At 33.0% G+C, this 18,616-nt stretch overlaps 1 protein-coding gene and 1 long non-coding RNA gene across 4 annotated transcripts in view; one reads left to right on the forward strand and one right to left on the reverse strand.

Annotated features, from left to right (window-relative positions):
* LOC111085216 overlaps nucleotides 1-6,947 on the reverse strand; it is a 15,667-nt gene extending 8,720 nt beyond the window's left edge. The window contains exons 1-2 of the long non-coding RNA XR_002610052.1: nucleotides 6,528-6,947; nucleotides 3,869-3,966 (exon numbers count right to left, since the gene is read on the reverse strand). This is a non-coding gene — a long non-coding RNA (uncharacterized LOC111085216). The remainder of the gene's footprint in view (nucleotides 1-3,868; nucleotides 3,967-6,527) is intronic.
* A 1,128-nt stretch (nucleotides 6,948-8,075) lies between these two features.
* LOC106456992 (pre-B-cell leukemia transcription factor 1-like) overlaps nucleotides 8,076-18,616 on the forward strand; it is a 224,263-nt gene continuing 213,722 nt past the window's right edge. For 2 of the 3 annotated variants that reach the window (XM_013916376.2, XM_013916377.2), the window contains exons 1-2: nucleotides 8,077-8,517; nucleotides 8,650-8,723. In XM_013916376.2, the coding sequence (XP_013771830.1) occupies nucleotides 8,324-8,517; nucleotides 8,650-8,723 (268 nt within the window). In that variant the 5' untranslated portion in view covers nucleotides 8,077-8,323. Of the gene's footprint in view, nucleotides 8,518-8,649; nucleotides 8,724-18,616 lie in introns of all 3 variants that reach the window. The other variant, XM_013916378.2, reaches the window with a different exon arrangement.

The following is an 18,616-nucleotide window of genomic DNA, read 5'->3' on the forward strand; positions in this document are numbered from 1 at the left end:
AAATGAGGAGTGGTTAGTGGCAACAGTGTGGATTGAGAATGAAGAGTGGTTAGTGGCAACAGTATGGATTGAGAATGAAGAGTGGACATTGGCAACAGTGTGGATTGAGAATGAAGAGTGGACAGTGTGGATTAAAAATGAGGAGTGAAATCTGGCATCTGCATGCTCTCGCAGAACTGGAGATGGCAAGTATTAGGTAGTAGAAATTAGTTATGACAAAGTAACGAAGACAATGGCACTGTGGGTAGTAACTGTTAGTGGTTTAAGTCATTTAATATTGTTACAATTGTTGAGAAATACAAAAAGTGCATTAAAAAAAGGTTACTTTAGTAAACGGAAAAATAAATAAATTACTATTATAATTATACCTATGCACGTAACGTTATGTAAAGCAAGGATTCCTCAATAAAGAAATTACTAGCATCAAACAGGCATACAAGAGGTTTCTGAATCCATTTTTTTTCACAGACAATGCAAAAATTGTACTAATACAGAAAATAACAAATGCCTAACTAATAACTGTCTTAAGACCCTGAGGTAAGACCTAAGGATGGGCCTCCTTTGAAAGAAGGGAAAACAAGATTGTTTAAGCTGTTAAAAAGTGTCTTACTAATGAAGCTATTTCGTTAACCGTTTAGTTCAGTTGTTGTGTAAGTCCAAGGTTCAATCTCACTCGCAAGAAACATGGTGGCAATTTAGTGATGTGTACCTGTAGTTAAGGTGAAATTCCATCAGTTTTTTTTGTGTGTGTGCTAAAATTATAAATTTAATTTAAAAGAACTAGGCTAAACTTTGAATATGAATGTTTAAAACCATAGGGGCATATTGGATGGAATACATTATCCATTTAAATACACGAAAGAAGTAAACTTTTAACATATTATAATGTTGAAATATTCTTTTTTTTGCTCCTTTAAGATTTTTCACTTTTTACTAAAACAATTGTCCAATTTTTTTAGAGTCTGGAAATCACAACAGAATCCAGCTTAAAAAACCCTTTACAGCAACAATACTGTATGATGAAATCCATCACAAATTTAATTTTGCAATTTGTTCTCGTAACATCCATACCGAGTGATGTAATGTCATTTAAATCCACTACAATTGTTTTGAACAATCTAAGTATCTTCATAACACTCACTGGTACTTCTCAAATCCAGGTCACACACATACACAAAAAGAAGAAGAAGGTAGCATACAAGAAGGCTAGATATATTGAATATAATCCAATTTTTTTAAATGTTACTGTAAAATCATGTTTAATAGCTAAGTCATGCCACTTTAAACAACAACAAAAAATGTTTTAGTTACAGACTAGACTTAATCTTGCTAAAAGAGTTAGCACAAAGGATCACATATAAAGTGTAATAAACTTAAAATAAGACCTAAAACTCCAGCGCTTTCAAATACTTGACTATTCTTTTTCAGGAGAACAAAGACTAGACTTAATATATCAGAGAAAACTGATAAATGACGATAATGTAACCTTTATATGGAAGGGTGTCTTAAAACACTTAGTAAATGGTCAATATTAAATAGTTAGAAAATAGAAATTTAGGAGGGAGTCACCTGATATGTAGAAAAAATTTACATACCAGAGAGAGAGAGAGAGAAGGATATGGATGTGATTGCTGAGAAACATCTGAAACCTGTACCATTACTCGTGCACGATTAATAAAGATAACTTGATACTAAGATCATCTTCACCAATCGATTGCTTGTAAGACAATGACCATCAGTTTGGATAAGACTGTTTACCCCCCATGAAGAATACAATGTTTAGTTTATTCAAAGGATATCAATATTATATAAAAATGTAAAGAAAGAATGTTTCAGAAACATCAAAGTTCAATCTGTACTCCAGGAAAGTCATTACTGTTACTTAAGTATGTTATTACAGCATATTTTGTTTGTTTTTTGTAACAGTTAGGTGACCTTTCTTTACATCTTTTATATAATATTGATATCCTTTGAATAAACTAAACATTGTATTCTTCATGGGGGGTAAACAGTCTTATCCAAACTGAAAAGGTTTGTACAGTCCACCTGTTGATGTTTTTTTTTCCTGGAATGATAAGGTTGATTATGGTGGCACGGATATTTAGAATAATAACTTTTGGAAACCAAAATTTGGAACTTTTCAAATGCAGTTTTATTTACTTTATTTGATCGTAACTTTAGAGAAGGCTCGAGTTTTCCGATTCATGTTAAATAAGTACGTTTGACGAAAAAAAAAACCACATTTAGTCAGCATTAAGTTTACTTTGTCCAGAGGATCAAAGGTGACCTAGATGGGCAAAATGACTGATGGTTACATTGCTTTCTTTACTTACACCTTTTAATTGAAAAATATAAACTAAACAACTTAAATTTCTAAATATTTATAAGGTTGTTTGTGAAAAAAACAACAAATGGTCGAGTGTTATATGGTAGTAAACCATATGATTTAAGAGTTCAAATGTTTTCTATCAAATCTTCAAATAAGTAACGCTTAAGATTGAAGCATTTTATCTATCATCCCCAAACTCTAAAATATGTCCAGTTTGTTAAAAAAAAGGAGATATTCAAGGTTAAGGATATATTATTCATCATGATAAATGTCTTAAGCTCCTTTGCAGTTTCATGCATGTTTCTGGAGGCACTGACCATCACATATGTGAATACCAAGCACAAGAGAATGATGGAGGGAGAGGAAGGAGGATGTGTTCTCAGATTGTTCATTCACTTCAGTAGACTTGCACCTAAACTTTAGCAAGACATTTAATATTACTAATAAGTAAAATTTAAACATTCTCTACACCAGTGTTTCCCAAATGTGGGCTGTGGACCAGTGGTTCTTGAATTAACATCTACCAGTCTGTAACATGTCTTGGGTATTGAAAGTACTGGCACTTATTTATGTTTTTTTTTTTTTCAATATTTGATCCTGTTTGTTACAATTCAATGACTTTATTGGTTTTATATGCTTGCTTCTGTGATCTTGTATTGATCTAGAACAGCGGTTCACAGACTTTTGGCCATCACAGATCGGCAAAATTCCAAAAAAATATTGGGTGACTTTTAATCATGTTAAGTTGGCTAAAAGCTGTGATAACTCAGTTATTACAACTATATATTAATGTTCTAAAGAGAACCAAGAAACCCAAGTTTACACTCCAGCAAGAGCAGATTTATTTTCACCTGCTTTATGTTGCTACAACTGGTAACCTTGGAAAAACGCCATGAAATAGCCACTGTGACAGTTAGAGTGAGGAGTTTTTTGGGGGGGCCTAACAGCTCAAGTAGTGTAGTTTGTAGAACACTAGTTTTAAAAACCCTAGTATACAGACTCACTACAACATATTAAAATAAAACATATAGATTTCTCTTCAAAAACCTATTAAGCTCTTTTCAGCCAAAGGTGCTTAGGTCTGTCACATTATTTATACATCTTGTTTTAACTAATTCACCTAATACACTACTTAGTCCTTATTTTATGAGCATTCATGATATGCATACTGTATTTCTAATTATGCTCATAGCAGGCTTGCTAGTATGAGCCAAAGATACAGAGTTTAATACCTGATTAGGAACAGGTTGTTGTTCAATTATGGGTAGTTAATAGTGAAATTGAGTTAAGGACACAATATAAGTCTCCCGAGTAGATGATTCAGCAAGATAGTGCAATTGAAGCTGAAAAAACAACAACATAGAAACTGCAACACAAAATACCAGTTAATGAACTGTTTTATAGTACTTAATATATATTATATACCTTGATTGCTTAATAAGAAATCAAACATAACATATGAGCAACAACAGACTATTTGGTTCTTCAAGGTTGTTCTTGCACATTCACCCAAAATAAAAGTTAAAAACTTTAACCCACTCTTTTCTTTCAGGAAATCACCGAGCCTCTTCTTCAACTCCTGTTAAGTGCTAGCCCCCACTATAGCTGGTGTCAATTCAATCCATTAGTCAATCACCCTGTTAGAAAAATAAAATTATCTTATGTAGAACTCAATCTGTCTTTTACAAATCTTAAAACTTGTGCCCTCGTCTCCAGAATATAACAACACAAAGGATTCAGAGGCGTTATCTTACTGATTATCCAGATAATCTTGTTGGCTTCAATAATATCATTTCTCATCCTATTTTAAAGAAAAAAATGAGTTAAGGGATCTTAATCTGTTCCTCTAAGTAGCCCTCCTCTGAACCCTTTCCAATAAGTTCATATCCTGTCATAGATAAGGTGTCTAAAACTATATACAGCATTCCAATTACAAGAACTTATAAGTGAAAGTAAAACACACTATATCTGCTGTATCCAGTGCTGATGAGGCCTTTTACTCGAGGTCAGGATTCATTAGGCTAGTTCAGATATGACAAAGTAGTGGTCAAGATGCTATCAGATTATCAATTTCTTCAACAACAACAGTTTCAGAGTGGACTAGATTAAGCTGTTGAACTGCAATATTTATCAATCTTAAGTCTTAATATATCAGAATTAGGTTTATGTTTTTTATTAACATCAAATTATTTATTAATTTTAATCCCAAAGTGAAGCCTAACTAGTGATTTGTATAATTACTTTTTGTTTTTACTTGTAATTAGTGTGTCTATAAATACACCCAAAAAATTCTACTACCTTTACTACTACTAGCAACAGGGCCTACTTCATTGGCTTTATATTGACTTATCAACCACTATGCCAAGATCCTTTTCTTCTGACACACTACTGTTTGGGTTCCCATCTTTTGATGCAGAGGTGGGGGGCATTTTTTGTAGTTACACCACTGCCAATTTACCAATTTGTCCAAGTCAAAATATCGATTAGCTTAATGTCATTAACAAACTACTAGTTATGTCCCTAACAATACCATTACTGTATATAAGTAAAAAGTAAAGCTCTCAACTAGTAACAAAAGTATACTTTTCACAGCACTCCATTATAAAAATATTTCTCACATTCAATCATCTTACAATCTAACCAACCAGTCTTTATACAACTCCTACCAATGTGGTTTTCTTAGCTAATATTTTGGGTGTCACTTTATCAAAGGCTTTTTGAAAATTGAGGTACATTAAATCTACACCCTTTCCATTTTCTGGAAAATGGGTAACATCCTTCAAAAATAAATGACAGGTTAATAAGGCAAAATCTCACTTTAGTTGATGTTCAGGTGTGATAGATCTCACTAGATGATTTTGTGAAAACTCTTTTATCAGACTAGAATTGTTTTTCCACTAAAGAAGTCAGACTACCTAACCTAGAACTTCCAGAGAAACTCCATACATTTCCTTTAAAAATATAAGTAGAATTAGCAGATCTCCAATTGCCTGGAATCTGTCCAATGTCTAACAACCTACCAAAAATGAGAGGGACATACATATCTGATTTTTGACCTTCTTAAAACTCTGGGGAAAACCTTGTCTGGTCCTGGTGCTTTATCTGTTCTTAATCATTCAGTCCTTCTGCTTACCACCAAGGTATTAATCTCAATAAGTTTGATATATTAGTTATAGGGAATGTTTTATGATTTAAGAGGAGGGAGGATGCTGGAATGGAAAATAGAGCATTTCACATGAGTCCTGGCAGCTAATTATCATTAACTTCTGGTCAAAGTAATCTACTTATGCAGATCAGATCTAAAAATTAATTCTGCAATGAATATAGCTAATAATAATAATTAAAATGCATTGATTAAATCAGTCATGTACCATTAATGTTAGCATTACTTGTGGCTATAATTCCAATATTTTGTGAAATGTGCCTAACTTAGGTTAGTTCTAAATTTATGTACTAAGTTAGTAGAGCATCAGACTCGGGCAATTAATGTAAAGCCAAAGTCTTAGGCTCAAATTTTTGTTTGGACAGCTTGGCATCTGAAAAAAAGAAACATCTGACATTTAACCATATATGTACAAACTTGACTCACAAATTTGGTTATTTTGCATGTACAATTGTATTAACTAGAGTCGGCTAAAGAGTATAACCAAAACTTTAGGCTTTATATCTTATTAAATGTTTCCAATTACTTGACATACAATGTAAAGCTTAATGCTGATACAATGAACAAGTTTTTTTCTATTCCTTTGGTATTAAAAAACTAACAATCCCTCTCCACTTTCAGTCCATCATTAATGTACTAATAAAAAATAAACTTTTAGTATATGGTTTCATTATCGATTTACCTATACACTGTTAGTATTAAAAGCATACACAAATACTTGAATGTCTTTCTTAAAACATATCTGTACACATTCACTAAAAAAAAGAAAAACACTTTCTGTTCAAAATAAAAATGAAACTTTGTCCGATTACTTTTGGTACATAAATTACATAGAAGTGAAAATCCTTGGCCAATATATCAGCATTAAGCTTCAGGATCTAACTAGAGAAAGAAAGCAAAAACAAAGATAAAAGTAGATTAATAGTCTGAATTTTGGAGTACTGTAATTTTATTAGCATTAAGCAACAAAATACTGTAACTTGTAGCTAAGCTAACACTAACAGAATACTAGTCTTAAATTAAAAGTTAACTCACTGCTGTGTGCCACGGGTTCCATCGCCATTCAGTATTTTAAATTGAAGCCTTAGGATAGATTTCTCAAACTAATTTAGTAAATAAACAAAGTGATGGTGACACATGTGATCGAATATCTAAAGCCAAAAACTTTATCGAAAGTAAACAAAGTATGGACGTGGCTGGTGGGCTCATTCTGGATATTCACAACTCTTACTGTGACTATTCAGAATATATGTATCACATATAAAGGCCTAACGTTCTGAATTTCTTACACAATTTACCTTATTTTATCCTATAAAATGACAACGTTTTACACAACACCTAAACCTTCACTATGAATATGAGTGACGCCTGACAGCGAAAAAGATCAAACTTCCTAAGTTTAGTAAAATAGTCTCACTTCTAAGTTACTAGTTCTAACATCTTACGGTTCCAAAACCATTGTCTTATGTCTGTGATAAAGTAACGAAAACGATAAAAAGTATTAAAGACACACATAAATTATAAACTAAAAAAATATATTACATGTTTAAAATTACCTAATAAGTACATTCAATCAATATTAATGCAAATATGCGATTTATATTTTATATGTCTAGGATAACAAAGTATACACTTTCTATCGATAGATGGCATTCTTCAAACCATACTAACTTTTTGTCATTCTTATTTTTATTTGATAAGTAAAATAATAAATTAATAAAAATCAATATTATTTCGATGTTTTCGGCAGTTATTAATGATTTAACCGAACAATGTTTATTACGAAACAAAATATAAAAAATATTTTACAAGTTATCAAATCCTATGCCATAGATAAAAATTATTGAATATTATACATTTTAATTTTATATTAATATATAATTAGTTGTTAAGATATTATAACAAATTCTATGTCTTTAATTTTAAATTTAACCCCCAGGTTTTAGGTAAAAAATGTGGAATAAGCTCATGCTAATCTATTGAATTAAACTAATCTGAAAAAGTATTAATGTTACATTCCTGACCACTCCCACATTGATGTCCGAAGGACAGAATGTGCTTTTTTGATGTGCATACAGACATTACAATTGCATTATATGATGAAAGAAATCGATATTGTCTCATTATGGCCAAAAAAAATCATATTTACTAATTTTTGTGCCTCATACGACTCGCAATTTTGGCGCATGGATTGCATGCAAGAAAGAAAAACAGAAATATATATTCCAAGGTATAAAAGTTGTGTACAGGGGCCTCGTATAAACTAAATGTTATTTTCCTTTTTACCTCATTCTCATTCAAAATGTACTTAATAAAATTCGTACCATCTGATTCTAATTATTTTATCAAAATTAATTAAGTCTAGTATTCATTTAATTTCAAATATTACGCATGTGCAAAACGAAACATCATAAAGTTCTTTTGTCATCAATCACACCATAGGGCGGAGCTAGTGTAGAGAGTTTCTAATACTAAGTACAGTGATTGACATCCATCTGCGGCTGAAATGTGACTCTCAAGTTCGACTCTGATTGGTTAAAATTGAGAGCTGACGTTGATTTCGTCACAACAGACGCTCATCTTTTATGGTGAAGTGTCTTGACTGGCATTATCGTTCAACCCACCCTGAAGTCTCTCGCTGGACGTCAAAAAGTATTCCTATCAAAACAGTCAATCGTAGTTGGTTTCTAATAACGTGTGTAAAACTCGTAGTTTTATGGATAGTCGTGCGCCTGTGCTGTGGTGAAACGTTTATGTTGGAGACAGTGTATGACCTTCGCTAGACCGACAGCCACGCCGTTGTGTCTGTACGGTGAGGGTGGTGTTGAAGCATGGACGATCAGAGAACAATGATGCATCCCACGGTCAGTATGGGAGGTCATGTAGTGCCCCAACACACTTATGGTATGGATCCTACAAATCAACAGCTTACATCGGACCAGGAACCTCGTAAGCATGATATATCCGAAATACTCCAACAGATCATGAACATCACGGACCAGAGTCTCGACGAAGCTCAAGCGAGGTACGTTCGCGGTGTTTTCCGCTGCGAATAACTACTCTAGCCTTGCTCTGCGTGATGTTTCGTTTATTGTTGCTAATTTTTTAAAGCTTTAACTTAGGGGTAGTAAATTCACGATTATGTCCTTTATTACAGGAAACATACGCTGAACTGCCATCGAATGAAGCCAGCCCTCTTCAGTGTTCTATGTGAAATAAAGGAAAAAACAGGTCTGTATATTCAAAATTTTACCTAGTTCGAGGCTCAGCATCAGCGGACGGTGCCGCATGCCTATCGCCATCTTGTGGCGATATTTATAAGCCAAAACTTTCACAGTTTTATTTTTTTCTTCTCATTTTTCTAAACATTTCTAATGAAAGAAAGAAAAAAACTATCAGAATATAATTTATCTCGTTATTTTTCGCCATAAAAAAAGAATAATTTAATTACAAAGACGCGTATTTAAGGAACGAATATTTAAAGATTAAGGTGTATTAATGTAATATTACTTAAAATGATGTTTTTTTTTAAAAAGTGAAAAACACAAAAATACATTTTGTAAAACTATCTTAAGTATAACTGTACAGAAATTTAGAAATAAAAATTCCCCAAACTGAGAATGTTTATATAAAAAAAATATCTCCGGAACACTATGAAAATCCGAGAAACTAGCCAGAACAAACAAACAAATTCAAACTGAAATAGTTATACAAAATGTGCCAAGTTTGTGCAATTTCTGTTAGTTTTTACCATGTTAAAAAAGTACTAATGGTTGTATTTTGCGGTCGAGGATTTGCATCTGGCTGTAGATAAAACGTAAAGTTAATCAGGCCTGTGTGTTTGTTTTCAATCATGGCACACTTGAAAAACACTACACATAATTACAATCACTACATTTGCTTTAAGTTAACCCTCCTAAATTACCTTCATGTCATGTCCTGTATATACATATTTCTATAATTACGAAACCTTTGTGCAACACAAGCTCAAAAGTATCACAACTGCATTTCGTAAAAACATCTGGGAAAATATGGCGCCAAGTAATTGTGAAATTCAACCTGTTACAGTCACCTGGTGGGCAAACTAGCTGTAATAAAACCTCGGTGTTATTATATACACAGAAACGGATTGTGTACACTGTTATACGCATTTGTATGGAAAGATATATATATATATATATTGAGCTGGAAATGTAAATGTTTATTCTTACAAGACAAAAACAGAAATGGTGTGATTTTTCGCAGTTAATTAACGAATATCAATAAACATCTACTCATGTGTATGAATATATTTCAAAGTCCAAGAAGAAATTATGTTATGTAGCTATAAAAAACGAACATCTTTTAAATTCGCACCCACATTTGTGTGTTATGATTGGTGTATTTTATGTTTTTTTAAATTTAAAACGTGTAAAAATAGGTTCTCAGTAACAAGTTAATTAAAGACTCTTGCATATCAAAACTGGGCATATTGACCTGATGACAAGATGTTTTAGATTTGTATAAATTCAAACTTATTTCAGTGGAAGCTGAAAAGAAGAATGTCAAAATATTCTCCTTAAATAAGAATATCATATTTATTCTTAAGCCCCCCAGTGGCACAGCGGTATGTCAGCAGACTAACAACGCTAGAATCCGGGTTTCGATACCCGTGGTGGGCAGAGCACAGATAGCCCATTGTGTAGCTTTGTGCTTAATTACGAACAAATAAAAAAAATATTCTTAACTAGGACTTGGGAGTTTTTATCTATATAGAGATGTACAATATTTTGAGCACAAAGAACGGGAGTATTTGTAGACAACTAGTGGCTTTACTAATTTGGAAGTTTTATCTGTATAAGAAAAAAAGATTACAAATCTAAAAGGACTTCTGAAAACAATTTTGAAAGTAATCTGTGGAAAGGCACTTCTCAGAGGATCTTTCCTTCCACAAAGTAAGACAGAATTTAGCTTATTACGAGTTTTCTTACGATGGAAAAACACAGGATTTAATCTGTTTAAAATCTTGTCAAATGTTTTATATATATTCTTACTGATAAATGCAAAAGGAAAATCATATTTGGTTTGATCAGGATTTTGTTCCAACAAACGTAATTCTACTTTACTCCAGGGGAAGGATCCTCTGCTTTAATACACCAGTTGCCCTACTTCTGAGAAGAGCCTTTCCTTAGATAACTCTCAGAATTGTTTTGAGAACTCCTTTTAAACTTTGTCATATTTTCTTACAAAGATAAACAAAATTCTCAAAACTAATGTTTATAAATACACCTATTTTTTTGTGCTCAAATGGTTATAAATCTTGTTCCGTTACTCAGTATTTACGTTAAATAATTAATGAATATAAATCACCTGCCCTGAATAGACAAAAAATCGCGAGTCCTAGCTAACACACGTTCGAAACGAATGTGAAATCTCTGTTTAAAAGAATAAAATAAAATGTTGACATTTTTTTCACCATCTGATGAAACAAGCTTGCGTATTAAATAATCTTTTACTATTAAGACAGTATGCATAATTACAATGTTCAATAGTCTCGAGTTAATTTGTTACTAAGAATTTAAATCAATTTCATCCTAATTTTTCTTAAACAATTAGAACTCTTCTCTTTGCCAATTCAAATATCTATGAAAGTACCGAGCCAAAAATTGTCTTTACTTTTCCTATTTATCTATTCTTTTAAATAAAGGGTATAAACGTTTTAAAGATTAAAGTCGATGACTAAACATTATAGGATTACTTCAGCGCAGTAAGTGAGCATCTGGAAAGAATTTTTATTATAAGTTTCAAATGCCGACGATCCAAATAAAACGTAGGTTATGCAGTATATAAAGTTTAGACTAATATTTAAACACTCAGTCATCTTGAGCACTTTTGTTGATAATCTAAATTCAATTATTAATTTATTCATGATGGGAAAAATATGTTTAATCTCATCTGTTATGACATCGATATACCTGCAATAACAAGGTTTGTTTACACTGTTACAAACTTGATTCACTGCTGAGTTATACTTTGAAGAACAGTGAATTGGATTACAGTTAAGTGAGAGAAATTTTTATTGTTAGCTACGAGTATTGTTTGTTAAGGTTAAGTAAAACTTGGTTTATTACACGAGGTTTAGATTAAATGTTTCAATTTGACACTACGTTAGTTGTCTGTTTGTTTGTTTTAGAGCAAAGCCACATTGGAATATCTGTTGTGTCCACCGCGGGGAATCAAACCCCGGAATTTAGCAATGTAAACGTTAGATGTCGGTAACTATTTATACAAATGAGTTTTTGACGTTTCGCGAATATGAAACGTTTACGCCCCCGTGTATCCCAGAACATTTATTCAAGGAACTAGAATCAGTTAAATATGATAATTTTGGTTTGTCAGAAAAGATATTTTGCAGTTTTGTTATTAGAGTTGTGAAACTTGACGTGTTGACCAGTACACATTACAGTGACTTCTGACGTTGGTTATTATATCCACAGTCATAACACACCACACGACTTCGCACGTTGCTTTAGACATGGTCACATTGGTCTACAAGGCAAGTTTTCCGTATCTCACTAGTCCAGTGGTTTTCAAACTTTTTCGTCGGGGCAAACTACCTCCGAACCCCACCTACCGGTTCTACCCCACCCGCTTTCGCTTGCCACCACTAAAAAAACAAAAACAAAAAAAACTCACCAGAATTAATGGGTAGAATGGCCATGCTTTGGCTGTGACTTAAAAAACGCTCTTTATCCGCATTATGTAAATAAGGTATATAGTTTTAATTAGGGAAACTCAAACTGTTGAAATAATTAAACAGACGAAATATTGTAAAAAAATAAGATGAGTAAAAAACATGTTAAAAGTTTTGCAACGTATAATGTAAGTTTTCTTTCCTAATTCTGTAAACAGTTAACCATATTTTCTTAATAAGAATAAAAAAAAATAACAGCTTTTACAGTAAGTAAGATTAGTTTTTAGAAAGGGTACGACGTTTCGATCACTAGTGCGATCTGTAAAATTCACTCGGATTGATATTTATATGAATAAGTCGATTCTAGAATTTAAATACATTGTTGGATTTTGAATGTTGATTTTAACACTAAAACGTTCTTTACTGTCAACGCTTGTGTACTTAATGATCGCACCAGTGATCGAAACGTCGTACCCGTTCTAAAAAGTATTCTTACTTACTGTAAAAGCTGTAAATTGTAATAAGATGTACTTTATCGGTAAGTAAACTCAAAACGAAAATAAGAATAAAAAATGTCAGCTTGCTACACACACTGACAACAAGTGTAGCCATTTGAATTGTTACTTTCTGGCAGGAAGTTTCGGGTTTTCTAAATACCAACAAGTAAAATAAGGCTAGTCGGTTTATCCCGTGGTATCAACAATGTACAAGATCCGTTCACACCACTTGACAACAATATCTAGAAATACTCAGTAGTGTCAGTTTCCTACTTTTTTTGAATTTATTAATATGATATTTTAAACAAATATTTATTTAAAAAAAAATATTTTAAGCATCAGTTAGCAGTAAATACTTTGGGTTTCAGAATAATAACATATTATCATTTCAATCGGTCCATAGTGGATAAGTAGTTAGCGTGCTCGCATTACTTATCCGTAGATTCATGGTTCGTCACCCGTTGCTGAAAAAATGCTCACCGTACTTTAGGGTTGTAGGTGCGTTATAAGAGTGACTGTAAAATGTTAATATTTGATCAGACAAGGGTTGGCGGTGGGTGCTGATGGATAGCTGTCTTCCCTCTAGTCTGTGAAAATGAGGGTAGGTTATACGCAGTTGCCCTCAGTGGCTCACAGGTAAGTCTTCAGGCTTACGACGCGAAAAACCGGGTTTTCATACCCGAGGTAAGCGGAACACAGACAGCCCATTGTGCAGCTATTTGCTTAACAATAACTACACCTATACGCAGATAGCCCTTGAGTGGCTTTGCGCGAAATTATGAAACGAAAAAGTATTTCAGTTTTTGTTTTATGATAGACCTGTTTTCTGTCGCCTTTTTACCCCTAAAAAATTATTAAAATTATGGTCTTGAGGTAAGGCGTATCTATTTTTATATCGAGTTTTGGTTTTTACTTTAATAGTTTTATCGTGATTCTGTCGGTTTAATAATACACAGATTGTTCTATAAACGTATTTACCAAACAAATTTTAATCACTTTATATCTATAGTGAATTTTATAGTAGCATAAACGTTCACCAAATTTAGACATAGGTGAAAAATTAGCTTAAGACCTGTAACCCTCATTAGTCCAGAATGGTAGTGATAACCGGCTAAATCTAACACTTTTTGCCGTAAGAAAAGCACCACAAGTTTTGATTATTTGTTTATTTTGAATCACTGGTTTCATATTTACCTTCTCGTATAAAAAGTACATAAAAAATACTTTATCTTACTGTTGCCAATATATATATAATAATGTATTCTTCATATTTATGTGTAGAAACTTATTACGCTAATATAATAGTAAATTGACAAACGACGATATATAAGCATACTGAAGTGTTCTTATTTCGGGGAACGTATCGTAGGATAAGATTTTGTCGTGTCTCAACACTATTGCTGTAATTAGGATAACATTTTGTCGTGTCTCAACATTATTATTTTAATTAAGATAAGATTTTGTGGTGTCTCAACAATATTGTTGTAATTAGGATAAGATTTTGTCGTGTCTCAACAATATTTTAATTAGGATAAGATTTTGTCGTGTCTCAACAATATTTTAATTATGATAAGAATTTGTGGTGTCTCAACACTATTGTTGTAATTAGGATAAGATTTTGTGGTGTCTCAACACTATTGTTGTAATTAGGATAAGATTTTGTCGTGTCTCAACAATATTTTAATTAGGATAAGATTTTGTCATGTCTCAACACTATTGTTGTAATTAGGATAAGATTTTGTGGTGTCTCAACAATATTTTAATTAGGATAAGATTTTGTCGTGTCTCAACACTATTGTTTTAATTAGGATAAGATTTTGTCGTGTCTCAACATTATTATTTTGATTAGGATAATAATTTGTGGTGTCTCAACACTATTGTTTTAATTAGGATAAGATTTTGTCGTGTCTCAACATTATTATTTTGATTAGGATAATAATTTGTGGTGTCTCAACACTATTGTTTTAATTAGGATAAGATTTTGTTGTGTCTCAACATTATTATTTTGATTAGGATAATAATTTGTGGTGAATCAACACTATTGTTTTAATTAGGATAAGATTTTGTCGTGTCTCAACATTATTACTTTAATTAGGATAAGAATTTGTGGTGTCTCAACACTATTGTTTTAATTAGGATAAAATTTTGTCGTGTCTCAACACTATTGTTGATTGTTTTAATTTCGGTATAGATTTTTGGCTCTTCATATGAATGTTTTTTGTAAGAAAAATCATCTTAAAAATGCATTGAAACTGTATATATATACACACACATACATACAAACACAGTGTGTTTACGTCCATTTCGCACTGCTACAAGATTGTATTTAAACGCATACGACGGTTATAGCGTGCATACTCCCGCGAGACTTTTGATCGGGCCGTTGGGCAGGGATCTTCTCGTTACCGTACACGAACAAACGGGGATTGGTTGAATTTGTATTGTAAGATTTCTGGAAATATAACTTCATATATACACAAAAGTAAATACGTGTTTGTTTATACACATAAAGAAAATAGCACTTTTTTCTTATAATGGCTATAAATAAGTTCACTTTCCATATATAAATATTTTCAACTCCAAAATCGGGTAAAATCATTGATTTGTTTTTAAATATTTGCATTTAACGATATTTTTTTACTGCTGAAGTGAACTCTAAAAATCGTAAAAGCTAGAAATAAAAAATGATTTCAACTATAAAGAAAAAGAGCAAAATATGGGGCGAAGTATTATTCATTTGTACTTACTTTGTACTTGTCAGTTTTTCATCAGTATAACACCAAGTGATATGTTTAGTGAGTTAACTTATTACCAGCACATGCGCACAATGAAGTGTGCGGGAAGAGTTTGGATGTGTTGACGAAAGAGAAAAAGGTTTAGCCGTACTGGTTCGGCTACAGCATATATATATATATATATGTGTGTGTGTTAGCACAAACCATTAGCGAACGATATTAATAGAAAATCCACTAAATTGATAATATACTACTTTAAATTTTTATGTGCTACAAATTACAATATATATATATATATGTGTGTGTGTCTGTGTGTGTTTGTTCTGTGTAGAATGAAACGGCAAATTCAATCAGTAGAACGTGTGACAAACAGCGTTACTCACACGCCTGTAGACATTTTGAAGAGTGTAATAGAACTTTCATTAGATGTTTACGGCCCACCTGTTTATTCTCGAAATATATCCATTCCTAGCTTTAATGACGAAAATATCAAACTTGACCGGCTGTTCCGTGGACGATCGAGAAAACGATACATTGGAAATAACTTTTCTACACCCATACAGCCTTTTATATTCGTTGTTTGTTATTGCTGTACGTTTAACATTGTTGGTTAGTGAACTTCCTAACTGAGGCCTAGAAAAGTAAACATTCTGTTGAACCGGACTTTGTACGAACAGCCCTCCCAGTGGCACAGCGGTATGTCTGCGGATCTACAACGCTAGAAACCGGGTTTCGATACCCGTGGTAGGCAGAGCACGGATAGCCCTTGTACAGCTTTGTGCATAATTAAAAACAAACAAACAAATTGTACGAACAAAACAGCAGAAATTCCACGTTTTTATTAAAGTGTAGGGTAAAAGAAAACGAATACCCCCCTAAACAGAAATAAGTCTACCCTAGGTGATTTAATAAATGGAGAATTTATATTATTGTCGTTTGGTTGTTTACAAACTCTTTTTTTTCCCCCTTTCTGCGCCCTCGGACTCGTACACGTAATATTAATCTCAATGACTAACACTAATTGTATATGGTTGTCAGCATGAATTAATGAAGGGGTCGCTACCGAAAACTAGGTATAAGATGCCGACGCAAATCATATTGGTGACGGAGCGAGTTCGTGTTCATCCCCGTATCGAAAGAAGACTGGGTCTGTCGGCCTCTATAGAAACAAGTGTAGTTGTGTCTTAGGTTGTATTGCAGCATGTATAGTTACATTAAGCCTTGCAGTAGAACCTAGAAGAGTTTATAAAATAAGTACGGAAGAGATTGACAAAGTCACGAGTTTCGAATCGGTATAAATTATATCCACGTTTAATTTAATTACAATTGTGGAAATTGTTTTTTTATTGAATAATAATACAGTTTAGGGACTTTATTGTTTAGTGACCCCTAAATATGACCCCCGAATATGACCTCATGGATAATGTATTTTACGTACATATGGCATGACCAGGGGGTTAGGACGCTCGAATCCCAATCTGCGGGTCGCGGGTTCGAACCCCCGTCACATCAAACATGCTCGCCCTTTCAGCCGTGGGGGCGTTATAATGTGACGGTCAATCCCACTATTCGTTGGTAAAAGAATTGGCGGTGGGTGGTGATGACTAGCTGCCTTACCTCTAGTCTTACACTGCTAAATTAGGAACAGCTAGCGCAGACAGCCCTCGTGTAGTAGCTTTGCGCGAAATTCAAAACAAACAAACAATACGTACATATATTACACGGACACACACACACAGATACTAGACATGTATTTATCTATATAATACTTATTGTGCTTATTGAATTGCAAAGTAGGTTAATTTAATGAAAAAACAATTGTTTTATCTGTGTGTTATCTAGAACACTTGACTCCAGTATTCATTTACTATGTGGAATTAGTAATACACTATCGATTAAATGATAATTTTGATTTTCGTATTGTTTAAGAAAACAAACAAACAGTACACGTAGCTTAAAGTCTCATTATCTGACTGATAAATTAACTATCGTATCCTATACATTGTAATAGTTGTAAATAAAAACTGTGGAACGGATTCAACGTATACTATACGTAATAAATACGTTGAATCCGTTCCACAGTTTTTATTTACAACTATTACAATGTATAGGATACGATAGTTAATTTATCAGTCAGATAAATATACGTAATAATATCTGACTGATAAATTAACTGTCGTATCCTATACATTGTAATAGTTGTAAATAAAAACTGTGGAACGGATTCAACGTATACTATACGTAATAATGGTTTTAAATAAAAATTACTGTATGTAAATACTCTATCATATTGGGAGCAGAGCAAAGAACGGGTTTTCTAGACCGAAAAAACAAACAATGTGATGATTGATGAGTCTCAAGTAAAGTCGCAATAATTACAATTCTGAGTTCACTCGGTGTCTTGAAAGATATGCTGGTGAAACTATATATCTACCCGCGTTGGTAACTCATGATAATATGAAAATGAAGAAGAAGTAAAGACACGGCTACCTATGATCATTCCAAGTGTTATCTCACAGTTTTTGTGACGCTGTTTACTCTTGATTGACTAGTGAAAGTTAGGGATGATGCGCGAGGTTCTGCGAAAAACGTTACAAATTCTCCCTCAACACGCTCTTGCACCCCTCCTAGAGAAACGTGCAGAAGGCTCAGAGGTGATTGTATCTTACAAAAACCAAACGATAGAAACAAATTATTTTTTTAGAACTTTTGCGTAAAGCTACGCAAAGGCTAACAGTGCGTAACCGTCATTTATTTGGAACTGTTATGACTAGAAAAAAGGCAGCCAGACAACAGCAACCACCGCTAATTCTTGAGCTCTGATTTTACCGGTGATTGTAAGGTGTGAAGCGCGTTTTAGCAGCAACACACACACACACATATATATCAGTAAATAAATGTGTGTAAACAGGGAGAGAAATTGGATGCTGGTTTATGTTGCTTGCAGATACGACTTGTGTTTTTTTTTCAGATAGCCTATCTATTGGAAAGTTGTCATTTATATTAGGCCTATATACACGTAGTGTGGCTACCTATCTACTGGAAAGTTGTCATTTATATTAGGCCTATATACACGTAGTGTGGCTACCTATCTACTGGAAAGTTGTCATTTATATTAGGCCTATATACACGTAGTGTGGCTACCTATCTACTGGAAAGTTGTCGATTTATGTTAGGCCTATATACACGTAGTGTGGCTACCTATCTACTGGAAAAGTT

This window comes from Limulus polyphemus, unplaced genomic scaffold (genome assembly GCF_000517525.1).
Source record: "Limulus polyphemus unplaced genomic scaffold, Limulus_polyphemus-2.1.2 Scaffold278, whole genome shotgun sequence".
In the NCBI taxonomy this organism is placed as follows: Eukaryota; Metazoa; Arthropoda; class Merostomata; order Xiphosura; family Limulidae; genus Limulus; species Limulus polyphemus.